This window comes from Myotis nattereri, assembly GCF_964212035.1.
Source record: "Myotis nattereri genome assembly, chromosome: 6".
Classification (NCBI taxonomy): Eukaryota; Metazoa; Chordata; class Mammalia; order Chiroptera; family Vespertilionidae; genus Myotis; species Myotis nattereri.
Window position 1 is genome coordinate 83,385,237 of NC_138081.1, and position 17,466 is coordinate 83,402,702.

Genomic DNA, 17,466 nt, shown 5'->3' on the forward strand with positions numbered 1-17,466 from the left:
TAAGATTCAGCCTGATTGAGCGAAACCGTTCTGCTGCTGGCTGAAATAGAAAGTTTTCCAAAAAGAAGCCTAACCCAGGGCCTGCCAAAATTAGGGATGCCTTTGCTCTTTGGGCCAGTCCTTAATTTTACTTAATTTGATTCTTTTGTTTACAATGAGACTGAGATTGCAAGATACCAAGTTTATTTAAGCTGAATCAGAGATGTTTTTTATACAGGGTGGGGCAAAAGTAGATTTATAGTTGTGAGTACATGAAAAAGTTTATTCTTATTTATTAATTATTGTACTATTTTTCATATGAACAATTGTAAATCTGCTTTTGTCCCATCCTGTATTATATTGCTAGAATAAAAGCTAATTCATAAAAATTAGCATACTTTTTTTAAAAATATCTATTTTATTGATTTTTTACAGAGAGGAGGGGAGAGAGAGAGCTAGAAACATCGATGAGAGAGAAACATCGATCAGCTGCCTCCTGCACACCCCCTACTGGGGATGTGCCTGCAACCAAGGTACATGCCCTTGACTGGAATCGAACCTGAGACCCTTCAGTCCGCAGGCCGACGCTCTATCCACTGAGCCAAACAGGTCAGGGCAACATACTTTTTTTTAGAATTATTTTAAGTTCGATACTACTTAAAACATTTTAAAACAGGTTTTGAAATAGCTTTGTGTTGAGCTAATGTTATATAGATAGTTAGAGAGTTACCAAATTCTTAAACTATTGAAAAGGCTGTGTAAGTTTTAATTGCAATTATTTCATTATCAATCTTTACAAGTAAAATAAAACTGACCTAAAAGTGTGAGGTTCCAAGGGTTTTTCAACAAAGAAGAAAAGCGTACTGTGAGAGTATAAACTTATATGAATTAAATCAACTGGCTAATCACATTTTTAAAAAATATGTTTTTATTGATTTCTGAGAGAGGAAGGGTGAGGGAGAGAGAGATAGAAACATCAATGACGAGAATCATCAATTGGCTGCCTCCTGCATGTCCCCAACTAGGGATCAAGCCCGCAACCCGGGCATGTGCCTTGACCAGGAATAGAACCCTGACCACCTGGTTCATGGGTCGATGCTCAACCACTAAGCTACACCAGCCAGGCATACATTTTTTAAAAGGTTCATAAGTCATTGAAAATTCCATAAGTACTCCATGTTATTACCATAATTGTCAATTATGTCATTGCAAGTTCACATAGTACAACATGAAGCACATGCTGAATATTCCTTTTCTGCATCTGGTCATATTTGAACTGATTTATATAAACTTGTAGCTGCTAATCTATGTAGGTGCTCAGCAAGCTACTTAACAAAGCAGTGCTCAAAAACTTGTTAATCTAATTTTGAGAGTCCATGACCCCTACTCCTGAATTCCTCTCTCCACCTCTGGTGAATAAAATGGAATTTAGGCATTTGTGTCAATTGTAAAGTAAATTATAATGGAAGCAGAACACAAGAAAAAGTACATTTGGGTCTCAACCTAAAGTTCCACTGTCTTTCTGCCTAACATTGAGTGTTAAATACTCAATTCTACTGCCACCTGCTCCCAAAAGTGTTTCCCTCTCCACAGCCTCTTCTGTAGACATTATAGCACTTAACACATTTAATTGTAATCACTGGTTTTAGCCACTGAAGGCAGTCCTTTCCCACTTCTATATTTGCTGATCTTGGCAATGGCTAATACACGTTGAATGCTCAGTAAATGTTTGCTGAATGAATGAATATAATCCTTACGTTCCTAACATCAATATTTTAATTCTTATGTTCATTTATATTCAAGTACATAGTACTAATACACACTGGCACAATGTAGGATTAGCTTTCGGTACCTGCTATTCTTCATTCACATAGTGATATTATTAATATAGATTAGCAACAAAAGGCAATTCCTAAATAAATATGTCTCATAAAATAATACATCAATAAAATTAATATTGTGTTATTAACATACATTTTTTCATCCATTGCCAGAGTCTCTACTTTCAAACCAGGATGTTTTCATGATTAAAACTAGATCTAATTACTTTTCAATTCTAATTTTCCTTTGGCACAGCAAACAAACCATAAAACAGCAGTTTCTGCCTATTTTAATAAATTAATGTAACTATTTTATCTTTATTTCCCACATATGTTCTTACAGGTAAAATTCCATTACAGTGAATTCGCTTAGATAGCCAAATTGATTGTTATTGCATTTATATATTATACAGATTTCAGGACTAATTTATTACAAAAATGCTAGGCTTCAAGAAGTAAAAGCCAACATCTGAAATCTGAGTAAAAAGTGACATATAGCCCTAGCCAGCTTGGCTCAGTGGATAGAGCATCGGCCTACAGACTGAAGGGTCACAGGTTCAATTCCAGTTGAGGGCACATGCCTGAGTTGCAGGCTCGATCCCCAGTAGGGGGCATGCAGGAGGCATGCAATCAATGATTCTCTCTCATCATTGATGTTTCTATCTCTCTCTCCCTTTCCCTTCCTCTCTAAAATCAATAAAAATATTTTTTTAAAAGTGACACATATAAATTCTATCAAGATCAGAGATCACTGTGTAATACAGTACTTTACTTTGAAATATGTACAAAATTATGAAACTGTCAAGAGATAGTTAATTTCTTTTTTCTTTTTCATAATTAATAAAAACTCCAACAAAGTACTTTCTATACCCATTTATTCTTCATAATAAATCACTATTGTAACTGACAATAATGAGAAATGAAAATACTTGAACTTTTAAAAAATACAGAGCCCTTCTTGATTAATAGAATTTGTTTTAATAAAATTTTATCTGTAGTATCTTATACCTTAGACAAGTAACCATTAAAACAAAGAAGACAATGCCAGAGTAGTCATATATTACAGATCTCAGGAAATAGACATTCAGAAAAGACTTACGGCTACCCAGTAATAGCCTCTTATAAAACCCAACAAACCTTACCATTGTAATTTGATTTAAAAGGGACCAAAATATTAGTGTCTGTTGAGCCAAGAATAAGAAAATCTTCCACTGCTGTCATTTTCATGTTCTTAGTTTTTCAATCAAATAGTCAGCCTGTAATTTTAAAAACACAACATGTTTTTTTATCACAAATATGGTAGCTGGTGTGAAAAATTCTACTGGCATCCCTATTATAATAAACCACAGCAGACTAGCTGGATAATACATATTCTCTTCCTAAAAATATCTTACAAAAAACCTAAATATAAGTGGAACCATATACTATGTGGTTTATTTCCCTGAGCATAATGTCCTCAAGGTTTATCCATGCTGTAGCATGGGTCAGAATTCCCCTCTTAAAAAAAATGATTTTTCAAATACAGTGGACATATAATATTATATTAGATTGAAGTGTACAACATAGTGATTAGATATGAATGTACCTTAAGAAGTGTTCACCTCAGTAAGTCTGGTAACTTTCTGACACCATACATAGTCATTACAATATTATTGACTATATTCCTTATACTGTACTTTATATCCCCATGACTATTTTACAAAAATGTATTTTTAATTAGTTTTTATTATAGAAGCATGGCTCATGTAGAAAATTAGAAATACAAATCCAAGAAAAAAATCTTGTTTTTAGTTACACTGATATTTTAAAGACCACACCAACTGTCCTACAAAATATCACACTATTTCATTTCAAATACACACACATTCCTTAAATATATTTTAATTACATAAAATCATTTAAGCAAGTTGAAGAAAGAAAAAATAAGTTTGAAATATGAGGTTTCTAGAAATCAGGTGTTTCTGAATTTCTTATTTACTATGACTATTATAATATGCATTAATTAATGGTAATTATTTAATTTACAATTTTATAATTACTCAGATATAGCAACTCTAGGTCACCTTATCATCATGGACACATAAAATAAGAGGCTGGCAAATCACTAGGCAAGTGGCCCTGGAAGGACCGAGTCATTTTTTAACCTTGACTGTCAGACCACAGGTCTATGAGCAGCTGACTTCTATTCTACTTCTGTCCTAGCAAAGCAGAATTTTGCAATGTTTTAGGCTCAAAGCTTCAGCCTCACATCTGGTAGTTGATGCTACTACTACGCCCTTTTTTAAGAAGTTTAAATATCAAAAATGACAAAATCTCAATTTCTACAATAATGTTGCTAATGAAGACAGAGGCTGCAGGTAACATTTATTGAGTACTTACTATTTGTAAGGTATGTTCAGTTTGTAAGGTACAGTTTTAAGTGCTTTACATGTAAATTATTTTATAAATTCTACAGAAATAGGTACTATTACCTATATGCAGGTAATAAAGAACTTGGGCCTTAAAAATCTTAAGTAACTTGCACAGGGTCCCTCAAGTAATTAATGAAGCCAGAATTTGAATCCAGATTTGATTCTGGATTCTGAACTATAAATGCCATGATTCTTCTATATCACATCCTCTACCTGCAATGGAGAGACTCAGCCTTAGCTTCTCTTCTACAGATCTGATGACCTGAAAAATCCCCCAAATTAAAAATATTATTTTGGGAGAACCAAGATGGCGGCATAGGTTAACGCCGGAGTTTGCTGCTTTGAACAACTACTTCAAAAGTGAAACTAAAAGACAGAACGGACATCACCCAAAACCACTGGAACGCTGGCTGAATGGAAGTCCTACAACTAGGAGGAAAGAGAAACGCATACGGACACTCAGAGGAGGCGCAGTGCTGAAGTCAAATTCTGAGGTGCGGAGTGCGCACGCAGAGCGGGCTGGCGGCGGAGGGCGCGGTTGGCGTTTTCAATCGGGAGGGAGTCGCAGACTCTGAGCTCCAGATCCGGGCGAGTCTTTAGGGACCCAGACTCAAACGGCAGAAGTGGGACTGCCTGGCTTCGGTCAGAGCGAGTGCAGCTTTCTCTCCGAGCTTTGCAGCGGGTGCTGGGACTCAGAGAGTCAGAGCCCCTGGGGACAGGACTGAGAGGTGCCATAACTGCTCTCTCCGGCCCACCCTGTTGATCCTGTGCGACCCGACCTGCCCAAGCCCTGCACACAGGCATTTGCCGGATAGCCTCAGGCAAACGCCAGATTAGCACCTCCCTAGAGGACAGAAGTTCTCTCACTGCTGACACAGCTGATTCTCATAGCCACTTGGCCTGGAGGTCAAACCCTCCCTGGAATTAGCTACAGCAATCAAGATTTAACTATAAAACCACGAACAAAGACCACTAGGGGGTGCACCAAGGAAGCATAACAAAATGCGGAGACAAAGAAACAGGACAAAATTGTCAATGGAAGATCTAGAGTTCAGAACCACACTTTTAAGGTCTCTCAAGAACTGTTTAGAAGCCGCCGATAAACTTAATGAGATCTACAAGAAAACTAATGAGACCCTCGATGTTATATTGGAGAATCAACTAGAAATTAAGCATACACTGACTGAAATAAAGAATATTATACAGACTCCCGACAGCAGAACAGAGGAGCGCAAGAATCAAGTCAATGATTTGAAATGCGAGGAAGCAAAAAACACCCAACCGGAAAAGCAAAATGAAAAAAGAATCCAAAAATGCGAGGATAGTGTAAGGAGCCTCTGGGACAGCTTCAGGCGTACCAACATCAGAATTATAGGGGTGCCAGAAGATGAGAGAGAGCAAGATATTAAAAACCTATTTGAAGAAATAATGACAGAAAACTTCCCTCACCTGGTGAAAGAAATGGACTTACAGGTCCAAGAAGCGCGGAGAACCCCAAACAAAAGGAATCCAAAGAGGACCACACCAAGACACATCATAATTAAAATGCCAAGAGCAAAAGATAAAGAGAGAATCTTAAAAACAGCAAGAGAAAGAAACTCAGTTACCTACAAGGGAATACCCATACGACTGTCAGCTGATTTCTCAACAGAAACTTTGCAGGCCAGAAGGGAGTGGCAAGAAATATTCAAAGTGATGAATACCAAGAACCTACAACCAAGATTACTTTATCCAGCAAAGCTATCATTCAGAATTGAAGGTCAGATAAAGTGCTTCACAGATAAGGAAAAGCTAAAGGAGTTCATCACCACCAAACCAGGATTATATGAAATGCTGAAAGGTATCCTTTAAGAAGAGGAAGAGGAAGAAAAAGGTAAAGATACAAATTATGAACAACAAATATGCATCTGTCAACAAGTGAATCTAAGAATCAAGTGAATAAATAATCCGATGAACAGAATGAACTGGTGATTATAATAGAATGAGGGACATAGAAAGGGAATGGACTGACTATTCTTGGGGGGGAAAGGGGTGTCGGAGATGCGGGAAGAGACTGGACAAAAATCGTGCACCTATGGATGAGGACAGTGGGTGGGGAGTGATTGCGGATGGTGGGGCGGGAACTGGGAGGAGGGGAGTTATGGGGGGAAAAAAGAGGAACAAATGTAATAACCTGAACAATAAAGATTTAATTAAAAAAAAAAAAAATATTATTTTGGATATGTGCAAGCAGTATGTTAAAATAGATGATCAAGCCTATAACAGCTGTCTCCAAGAAAAGAAAAGCTACATAAAAAAGGACAAATATTTTATATACTTTTATATGCTGCTAGTATAACAATAACACTTACTGTGATGAACCAATAGGAATTTGGTCTATAAACCAATTTTGATAAGAAGCCAAGCTGATCAACTGGTGCTATGACATGAAGGTGCAAGTGGGAAATGGAACAGAATGGTGGCATATGGAAACCCATTCTAAAACAGAAAAGTAAGAGATAATTGAAAAATCAGTTCTACAATAGTTTTAAGCTATTTTTTCATGTTAAAATGCATAAATGTCAAAGAGATCCAACACAGGTTACCTAAGATAGATCTCCACTCAAACATCTCTTTTACTGTTTTTCTTTATACACTTTAGAGTATTCACAAAGTTCCTCTTCTTTTCATGTTTAAATGCACAGTAACCTAAACTCTTCATCAAGAAGGTCTTACAGTATATCATGCCTTAGTACAACGGTTCTCAACCTGTGGGTCGCGACCCCTTTGGGGGTCGAACGACCCTTTCACAGGGTCACCTAAGACCATTGGAAAACACATATATAATTACATACTGTTTTGTGATTAATCACTATGCTTTAATTATGTTCAATTTGTAACAATGAAAATACATCCTACATATCAGATATTTACATTACGATTCATAACAGTAGCAAAATTACAGTTATGAAGTAGCAACGAAAATAATGTTATGGTTGGGGGTCACCACAACATGAGGAACTGTATTAGAGGGTCGCGGCATTAGGAAGGTTGAAAACCACTGCCTTAGTATAACCCTTATGAATTTGGAGTTGGCATTCCATCCTATCATTTTCGGCCTTTATCATATTAAGACATGCTAAGATATTTAATTATCTTAAGATATTTAATTATCCTAAGATATGCCTCTTCAATGAAGCTAAATAAATAAATAATTACTACAGGACACTCAAGTATGGTTCCATTATTCCAAGACACAGCCAGTAGATGGCAAGCATTCTCCTTTAATAAAACTGGTAAATCATTTCCTTATGAACCAGGATTTTAGTAGTGAAATTAATTATGTATCTAAAAAAATTATCAGTTGTTTCTTGTTTAACAATAAAAATTTAGATGACAATTATTCATATTCATTTGTTTTAAAATAAATAAAAGAATTCTTTTGACTAATAAAATTTTTTAAAAATATGATTTAGCCGAAACCGGTTTGGCTCAGTGGATAGAGCGTCGGCCTGCGGACTGAAAGGTCCCAGGTTCTATTCCGGTCAAGGGCATGTACCTGGGTTGCGGGCACATCCCCAGTGGGGGATGTGCAGGAGGCGGCTGATCGATGTTTCTCTCTCATCGATGTTTCTGACTCTCTATCTCTCTCCCTTCCTCTCTGTAAAAAATCAATAAAAATATATTTTAAAAAAATATGATTTAACCTCTTAAAAATTAATTTACAGTTTTGCAAGTCCACTTATTCTAAGTGGAAGAAGGCACAGGAGAAGTGCTATATTGTATCAATACAGGACAATGTAAGTCAGATACGCAGCACACATTGAAAAGCTTTCACCACTACCTAGAAAAGGAGACTAGGTTTTCTCTCTACGGAATACAAATTATATAATGTAGAATCAAGTAATCCAAAAGCTAGAAGAGACTCAGCCTTTTTATTTTAAATGCTAGAGGCCAGCACACGATTGAAATCACAGGAGGAGGCGCCCCGCCTTCCGCTGTGCAAGGAGGCACCCCGCGGGCCGCGGGAGTCAGGCCTGACTGGCACCTCGGGTGGCTGGGACCCACGCCTGACTTCCACCCCAGGCCCTCCCAGCCCCCCTGCCTGTGTCCGCTCAGGGCCACCGGAGCCACTGCGCCGGCTCAGGCAGGCCCCGTGTCTGTCTCTGTCTCCGCTCTGGGGCCTCACCTGCGCACACAACCTCCTCCTGTCTGGTCGTGACCCATTATGGCATCTCGGCCTAATTTGCATATTACCTCTTTATATGTTTAGACTAGGGGCCCGGTGCACAAAAATTTGTGCACTCGGGGGGTTCCTCAGCCCAGCCTATGCCCTCTTACAGTCTGGGACCCCTCGAAGGATGTCCACCTGCTGGCTCAGGCCCGCTCCCTGGGGGATTGGGCCCAAGCTGGCAGTCAGACACCCCTCTGGCAGCCTGGCAGCCCTCGGGGGATGTCCACTTGCCAGCGGGGAGCAGGCCTAAGCTGCAGTTGGACATCGTTAGCGCTGCTGAGGCGGCGGGAGAGGCTCCCACCACCAACACCGCTATACTGGCAGCCATCAGCCTGGCTTGTGGCTGAACAGAGCTCCCCCTGTGGGAGCGCACTGACCACCAGGGGGCAGCTCCTGCATTGAGCATCTGCCCCCTGGTGGTCAGCGTGTGTCATAGTGACCAGTCATTCCCAGTCGTTCTGCTATTAGGTAATTTGCATATTACCCTTTTATTATATAGGATAGAGGCCTGGTGCATGGATTGGGGCCAGCTGGTTTGCCCTGAAAGGTGTCCCGGATCAGGGTGGGGATCCTGCCTGGGTGAGTGGCTGATGACTGTTTGCAGGTTGGTCAAGCCCTCCCCAGTGGGGACCCTCACCCCATGGAGGTTTGGCCAGCCTGGGTGAGAGGCTGATGGCTTTTTTCAGGCTGGCCACACCCCCTTTAGGGTGGGGGATCCCCACTGGGGTGCCTGGCCAGTATGGGTGAGTGGCTGAGGGCCGTTTTCAGGCTGGCCAAGCCTCCCAACGATAGATGCTCCCAACCTCTCCTTTTTTTCTTTTTATTCTGGGATTTATTTACCTTCTATAATTGAAACTTTGTAGCCTTGAGAGGAGCTCAGAGCCGGCCAGGGCGGGCGGTATCTGGGGTTTATTTACCTTCTATAATTGAAACTTTGTTGCTTTGAGTGGAGCTCAGAGCCTGCCGTGGCAAGCGGGAAACTTGGCTTCCTCCATCATTGGGGCAACCAAGCCTCCTGCTTGCTCCAGCTCCATGGCTGCTGGCCGCCATCTTGGTTGGGTTAATTTGCATATAGTTGCTCTGATTGGCTGATGGGCGTGGCTTAAGGCATAGCAAAGGTATCGTCAATTTGCATGTTTGTCTTTTATTAGTGTAGATGGGGAAGCTAAGATCCAAAAAGTTTAACAAACTTCCTAAAATCACAATGTTAGGGAGTGGTAGAGTTAGGATTTAGACTCCAGGCTCTTAACTCCCAGTCCAGTGTCCATTCCTATAACAAGCAAGCACTCCTGTGACTAGGAGGTGAATGTACTGGTTTTGACCAAAGGACATCAAATACCATTTGTTCTTTGTCATTATCACTCTTGGGTACTGCTTAACCATTTTCAGAGGATTTTCACACACAGTCTCACCTGAGCCTACAAGTAGGCAGAGCAGATATTATCTTGGAGAGGTTAAAAGACTTGTTTAAAATGACACAGCCAGTACAAGCACAGTACACAGAAAGCAGCATGGGTAGCATTAGAATTCAGGTCTCTCTGAATTCCAGTTCAGAGGTGTCAGAGGCCATCTCCACTATACACGCCTTGGCACTGCTTTGGTCACACAGGAGAAGTCAGAAATATTTAAAAACAAAAAAACAGTTGCCAAATTGAACATTTTGTGCTTTTGCTCAAACTTTGACAAATGCCAGAGTTCAGCAGGCAATGAATTCAAGTTAATTTCATGCTAAAAGTATAATGTATTTTTAAACCACATAAAATATTTTCTAAGGAAATTCGATTTATACACAATTTTATAGAAATACACATATTGACCAAAGAAAAGTGGACTCGTAACTACTCTAACTGCCCACTGATTGAATATACTTGTCTGTCCAAACTGTAAGTGGTGATTATTAGAAGATGTTGAGACATGAGAGGAAGAAGTTTTTTTCATTAAATTTACATTATCAATGAACCATACATTCACTTTCAGGAAAACTGCATTTAAATTATAAACTTGGCCAGCTCGGCTTTCCTTTCCCATGAGGAAATAACATTTCAGAAAAACCAACTATGAATATTGGTTTCTATATGGAAGTATACATACCTCACATTTTCGAAGTCAGTGAAATTATTCTTTTTAAGAATGGTTTTTCCAGCAGTAACCATGCTCTCAACTATAAAACAGGAAAGAAACTACATTACATTATAGAAGACATTAAGTTCACTAAAGTGTTATTAATCTTAACTTTTGGGGGCCTAGCCAAATTTACTTATTCCAGGGGGGTGGGATTAATTCTAACTGCGCAAGACTGGTACAATATCCGCAAATCAAAAAGTGTGATACAGCACATTAACAGATTGTAAGACAAAAATCACAAGATCATATCAATAGATGCAGAAAAAGCATTGGACAAAATCCAGCACCCATTTTTGATAAAAACTCTCAGCAAAGTGGGAATAGAGGGATCAAGATGATAGGATCATGAAGAATACTGCCATCATCTTACCGAGTCCTATTTGCTCTTTCTTTAGATCTGTGCAGTTTCCAATATGCTGCTTTGTCACCACAAGGTAATGATGAGATGCTGCTGGTTTGATATCTTTAAAGCAAACTAGGTCTTCATCCTAAAGCAAAAAACATATCATTTGCCAGTGAATTTTTTAAGAATTAACTAATATGTCCTGGCGAGTGAGGGACAGTGGTTAGAGTCACTGAAGGGTCGTGGGTCCGATTCCCAGTCACAGGCACATACCTGGTTTGCAGGTTCAATCCCCAGTCCCAGTCAGGAGGCAACTAATCAATGTGTGCCTCCCTCTCTCTCTCCCCCCTTCCCACCCTCCCTTCCACTCTCTCTAAACATCATTGGAAAAATATCCTTGAATGGGGATTTTTTAAAAAAAGAATGACCAATTAATGTTCTGCCATATCTTAAACATCATAAATCTCAGTCTAATAGGAAAATAGTACTTAATGTTCCAACTATCACATCAATGTTTCTCTCTCTCTTTAAAATCAATAAAAAGATATCTTCAGGTGAGGATTAAAAATAAGAAATATTGAATTCTGCAAAGTTAAGAAACTCACTTACCTCTTGCTAACCTAATTGTATATTTAGTAAAATAATGAATGAAAAGGTAGAGCTGGGTCCCTTCTGACTCTATTTTTTTTTACCCCTACTTTGCAGGGAGACAACTTATTCTTTCTCTCTGTCAGGTGCTCCCTGCCTCCTCCTTCCCCTAGCCCTGTGGTCGGCAAACTCATTAGTCAACAGAGCCAAATATCAACAGTACAACGACTGAAATTTCTTTTGAGAGCCAAATTTTTTAAACTTAAACTATATAGGTAGGTACATTGTTATTAACTTAATTAGGGTACTCCTAAGCTGGCCTTTGCTAAAAAACGTCCTCAATCTGATTGAGGTACGTTCGCTGAGGTCGACCCCTTCCAACTCTCCCATCCACACTCATCTTGTATGCTTGTTTCGTTTATCTTTTGTCACCCGCACGCAATTTGCAAACACGACTAGCACCAACCACTGCACAATGAGGCTGCTGGCTGACTGGCTCACTCAACTCGGGCATGAATCGCGTGTGCCTTCCCCGCTCTGCGTATTCCGCGGCCCGACCGACCGACCTACACCCCCCACTTCTTCTAACGCCACTTCTTCAACATAGACTCGCCCAGGCCAAAAACCGACTTCTGCCCACGGCCACGAAGTTTCAATCGCACTGTACATGCGCGCCCGCACGTAGTATTTTGTGGAAGAGCCACACTCAAGGGGCCAAAGAGCCGCATGTGGCTCTTGAGCCGCGGTTTGCTGACCACGGGCCTATGCTCATGAAGACAGGAATTTGTTGTGTGTTTTGTTTACTGCCTCCAACAGTACCTGGAGTAGAGAAGGCACTCAAATACTGAGTGATGAATACGGGAATGAGTTCCCTCTTTCCCACGGACAAAGCTCTAACTCACCAGTCTTCAGTGCTTTCTGAAGCATTCTCTCCACCCCGACTCCTCCTGTAGTCACCACTCCCTTTCCCTCCTCCTCAAGATTGCCAGACTTCCGTCAAACGTTGTCTGTATTTGCTCTCTTCAATTTTTCATCCCCAGAGTCCTCTCGTTCCTACAGTCTGCCTTCTGCCGCACCATGCTGCAGCTGGGCTCCTAGAGGTGAATTCCTTTTGGGGGCAAAACCAGTTCTGATATAACCTGACCGCTCCACAAGCAAGTAGGAGAGTCACCTAACCCAGACTTGAGGATAGGGAAGGCTCTTCAATTCTCCCTTTTCTGAGCTTTCCTAGTTTTCCTTGTTTCTTGGACAGCTCCTTCTCCGTCCCAGTTTCAGGTCCTTGTCCTCTGCTTTCCCCGTATGACATCAGTTATCCTTAGGACTCTGTAGGCCCCCTGCCCTCCTCCTCCACATACACTTCCTAGGTCAGCTCATTCCCCCTCTTGTCAATTTCCACCGATACGCTGGCAGTTCCTATAATCTGGGCTGGAAATCCACATCTCTCCACTGTACAGACTAACCACTTACTGCACATCTCCACTTAGATGCCTCACACTCACCTCAAACTCCCAAACCGATCTCCTCACTTCGGTACTTCCCACCACTCCCCTGGCCATCAGCTCTCCTCCTTGTTGCTAATCTTCAGGACCTGGTTCCAGAGTACCCTCGCCAGAAATCTGGAACGATCCTCGACTTGCCCCTCTCTTCCTCGTTCTCCCACACCGAAATCGGGGCTTCTCAACCTAGGCACTGCTGATATTTCGAGGCTAGATAATTCTTTGTTGCAGAGAGCTGTCCTGTGCATTGTATAATATTAGCAGCCTTGGCCTCTACCCATTAGGTGCCAACAGTCCGCCCTGACCCCACAGCTGTTACAACAAAAAGTGTCGCAAGGCACCAAGAACCACTGCTCTTCATCCCTCAACAAGTCCTGCCTGATTTACCTCCTAAGTATCCTTAGATTGACCCACTTTTCTTCATCCCCACGGCGGGCCTCACTCTCATTCCAGGCCCTCGTGGGGCTGGATCCCTCCAAGAGCCTCCCCACGGGTCTGCATGCCTCCAGGCTGGTGCCAGAATGAATGACCTTCCAAAGGCCAAACCCCTCGGGGTCCCTCCACCCCAGTATCAAACAGAGCGGGGCTTCCCGTCACTGTTCAGATGAACATAAAACTCCTTAAAATGAATCACAACACCCTAATCACCGGGGCCCCTGTGAACCTCGCCAGCCTCATCTTCCACCTGTCTCCACACTCTCCTTAGCCTGGGTTTCTGGTAGTTGCCCCAGGGCACAAAGTGAACCCCCGGGGTTCTCCGGACCTTATTGGCTCCCTGGCCACCTCCTGCTTGATTCTACTCACTTTCCCTGGAAAGCGCTTCCCTGGGCCTTCAGATCTGGGCGAGGGGCCCTCCCACAGGCCTGCCAAGTCCTGCAGCATCGCAACCAGCCGTCTCCATCTCCTCCATCTCCATCATCTCCATCCCCCCCCCCCATGGCGACCTGACCTCCCCCTCCTCCTCCCCCACCCCTTCCCCCTCCCCCTCCCCCTCCTCCTCCTCCTCCCCCCTCCCTCCCCCCCAGTCCGCATGCATCCCACCCGTCAGGGTGTAAACTGGACAGGAACTGCCCTTTATCTCACCACCGACTCTCCAACACCAAGTACTTAGAGGAATTCAATTTCACTTTAACAAGTGAATATATTGTATATAAGCCAAACCAATGGACATGGACAACAGGGGGATGGGAGCATGAGTTTGTGTGTCGGGGGGGGGGGGGGGGGGGGAGGTTGGGGGTTAATGGGGGGGATGTGGACACATTTGTAATACCTTAACTAATAATAAAAAAAAACAAGTGAGTGTATAATGAACTACAAAAACAAACAAACAGAAAACACCCACAATCTTTGGATTCTCTTTTGGATTTGCTAAAGGTGGTTTCTTTGAAGGCAGGTAGAACCGACGGAAGACGCGTGTACCTGATGCCTGTTTTAAAATAAATGTGCACACCTTCCAGCCCATCGCGCTTGCAGGAGCCGAGCCCCCCGTGGCGACCTGGCCTCCGACCTCCTCCCCCAGCCCATTTCCGGTCAGTCTGACAACCACCGCCAACTCCACGGTCACCACGGTCCACGTGCTCCTCGTCCTCGCCTCGGTGTCCGTACTGGAGTGCGCAGACCAGGACGCGGGGTGCAGCAAGGCGGGGCCGGGGGCGCCCGGGGCAGAGGCCCAACGCGTGGTCCCCGCAGACAGGCAGGTGCTGGGCTTTATCACGTGTCCCCCCCCCCCCCCCCCCCAGCAGCCAGGAGGCCAAGGAAGAAACTCCCCGGCTCCGAGCAGCAAGTCTGTCATCGGCACTAGGACACCCACCGCCCCGGCGCCCGCACTCGGCCCGAGCCCCGCTCCCGCTCCGCAGCTCGCAGGGCGGCCCCCACCGCGCCCGTCGCTCGGCGCCGCCCACCTCACAGTACAGGAGTTCGGTGCCCGGCTCCTGCCGCCCCGCAATCCGGCAGAACACGCACTTGCTGTTGGAGTCCGATGACTTTGAGGCGACCTCGGCGGTGGCCAGTGAAGACCCCGCAGGTTTTGCGGTGGCCCCTGTCTCAGGGCTGGAGCCACTTGGCGCGTCGGCCATCGCTCCTGCCCGCCGCGGCCCAGCGCCTCGCCTTCTCCCGCACCGCGGGGCCTAGACCGAGCCCGCCTCCGGCACCTGCTCGCTTTTACCTCCAGGCGTCTCCTCTGGCCCGGGCCGGCCCTGGGCGGAGCTGCGTTGGGCGCACGCGCCGATCCCGGCGGACGCCACTGGGAGGGCGGCACGGTGCTGGACCTCGAAGTCGGCGCCCGGCCTCGAAGCCGCGGCCACGAGGGGGCGCGCGAGTAGGACCAGGGGGCTCTACTGGGAGGAGCCGGCGGCGGCGGCGGCGGCGGCGGGAGTGGCCCCGCCCCCTGCGTCTCCTTGGTAACGACGCACGACGCCCGCCCAGACGCAGGAGCCCGCCTCGCGTCGTGCTGACTCACCAGCGCGTCCTCATGCCCCGCCCAATGAGACCTGGTAGGCGTCCTGGACCTTCTTTCCGCGAGCCCTCTGCTAGAGACCCCCAGAGAAGACCCCCAGAGTGTACTACCCTGTCTTAAAACAAGAGTTTTCAAAAGTCCGTAGGTCTTAAGAGGATGAAAACCCCCAGACCTTTCTTTTCAACACAGATCACGTTTGATGCTTTTGCATGCATACTCAGCCCATTCGTTTTAGGGGCTTAAGATGAAATTGTCCAAAACTGAACTTCACCTCTGTTTCCCTTCGGCTGTTGTTAACAGCACCCGCTAACTCAAAGAGTCGCCTAGGTCTCACATTCCTACATTTGGAGTCCTGCAGTTTATAGTCTGAAATATCATAAAACTCACTGCCGATGCCTCATGATGTCTCGCCTCGACCACTGCAATAACCTTCCGAAATCATAGTTTCTCTCCATGATTCTCCTGTTACTCAAACAAAAACCCTTCAGTAACTATCGCACCCCCCCCCCAAAAAAAAAAAAAAATTTCTTAGCTTGGTATTCAGGTGGATCTGATTTGATCTCAACTTTTCATTTCATAGCACTTGGCTTTTTGCAGAACACATAAAGTGTGGCAGGTATCTCTCTAATCCTTAAAACAAGCAAGGTTGGCTTTATCATTCGCACTGCAGCGATGAAGAAACAAACTCAGACTTGCCCAACACTAAACACAGCTAGTCATTGATAGTGACAGGGTTCAAATAAAGGTTTATCCAATCCCAGAACCCACCAGGCTTTCTGGACACAACTTTTTTTTTTTTAACACTGAAGTTTTTCTTAGGCTAGATCATTATAGCAGTTTTCCTCTGGGAATTTGTTGATTTAGAAAGTAAAGTCCTATTAGTCAATTTAGCAATGTTTCTGAATGAATGCATGTTGTATTAATCCAGTGGTTCTCAACCTTGGCTGCACATTAGAATTACTAATGTTGTGGCCCCACCCCATAACAAAGAAACAGAATTTCCGATTGTCTAGCCCTGACAATGGGGGCTCAAGCTATTTCCTGATCAAATAGTCTCAGAGTAAATCCTTCTAAGATTTACTGACCTTTAAGATAGTCTGTCTGCTACCGCAATACCTGCCTGACTAAGGGCTTTATGTGTATCCAAGTTGAATAAAAGGCTGGCGAGGCCTGGGCACCAGTGGGAAGTCCTTCCTCTTGAGTTGGGCTTGCCCACTTGGCCCCCCAATATTTCCAAATTATTATTTCTTGTCTCTTTCATTTGTGTGCGGCTCCTCTTCCTGATCCTGAACCCTGAACCACATGGGACTTGGGAGAACATACACACTTTTATCCATGCTGTTGCCTCTGTTTGAGATATTGTTTCCATCTCTGTAGATCCAAGTTCCACCTTCAAAGCCACTCCTCAAATGCTACCTCCTTCATGAAGTTTTCTTTATCCAAACTGAGAAAAAGTACTTCCTCTTATGAATTCACACAGCAAATTTTAATACTTTGTCTGGTAGAACTTATCACTTTGTATTACATATTATCTATGTACATATTTTTCCTATTATAAATTATGTTCCTTAATAAAAACAACAGGTGTCTTTGAATCTCCCATAGTGCCTGGTACAGTGCTTTGCATGGAGGTAGGCACGTAACCATTGTCTAATGAACAAAAGAATGATTAGGAATAAGGTTACTGCATAGGAGTGTTCGGTTTGCACACTGTACAAGAACAGCACACATAAGAATGTGCTACTTGACATCAATGGCAAACATTAACTTTTATAAAAGTACAAACAAGCCTGGAGATTCCAGCCTCCTGGTCAAGTTCTGGAGAAGGGATGAGCTGACTCCTACAAAAACCCATCTTAGATGTATATGGCCACACACACACACACACACACACACACACACACACTCAGGAGAACATTCACCTACATCCTGTCACATACACCTACACAAGTTATACCTGTCCTGACTTCATTTCTTACAAAACCTACAATTGCTTCTCTCACTTACCGGGCACTTTCAAAGACTTACTTCCCATTC

The 17,466-nt window shown here is 43.5% G+C and overlaps 1 protein-coding gene across 1 annotated transcript; it reads right to left on the minus strand.

The window, feature by feature from the left end:
• Window positions 1-1,740: 1,740 nt before the first annotated feature.
• HINT3 (histidine triad nucleotide binding protein 3) lies at window positions 1,741-15,269 on the minus strand. Its single transcript, XM_081094953.1, has 5 exons — window positions 14,876-15,269; window positions 10,918-11,035; window positions 10,515-10,584; window positions 6,562-6,688; window positions 1,741-3,055 (listed from the first exon to the last, which is right to left on the minus strand). Exons 1-5 carry the CDS (start codon window positions 15,047-15,049, stop codon window positions 3,023-3,025), a joined length of 522 nt encoding a protein of 173 aa, XP_080951079.1. The 5' UTR covers window positions 15,050-15,269; the 3' UTR covers window positions 1,741-3,022.
• Window positions 15,270-17,466: the final 2,197 nt, after the last annotated feature.

What these genes read in the sequence shown, in the direction of transcription:
- HINT3 (XM_081094953.1), bottom strand. Translation starts at nt 15,049, where the DNA reads ATGGCCGACGCGCCAAGTGGCTCCAGCCCTGAGACAGGGGCCACCGCA. An exon ending in CCGAACTCCTGTACTGTGAG is followed by an intron (nt 11,036 to 14,875) that starts GTGGGCGGCGCC and finishes TTTTTGCTTTAG; the next exon opens with GATGAAGACCTAGTTTGCTT. An exon ending in GAAAGAGCAAATAGGACTCG is followed by an intron (nt 10,585 to 10,917) that starts GTAAGATGATGG and finishes CCTGTTTTATAG; the next exon opens with TTGAGAGCATGGTTACTGCT.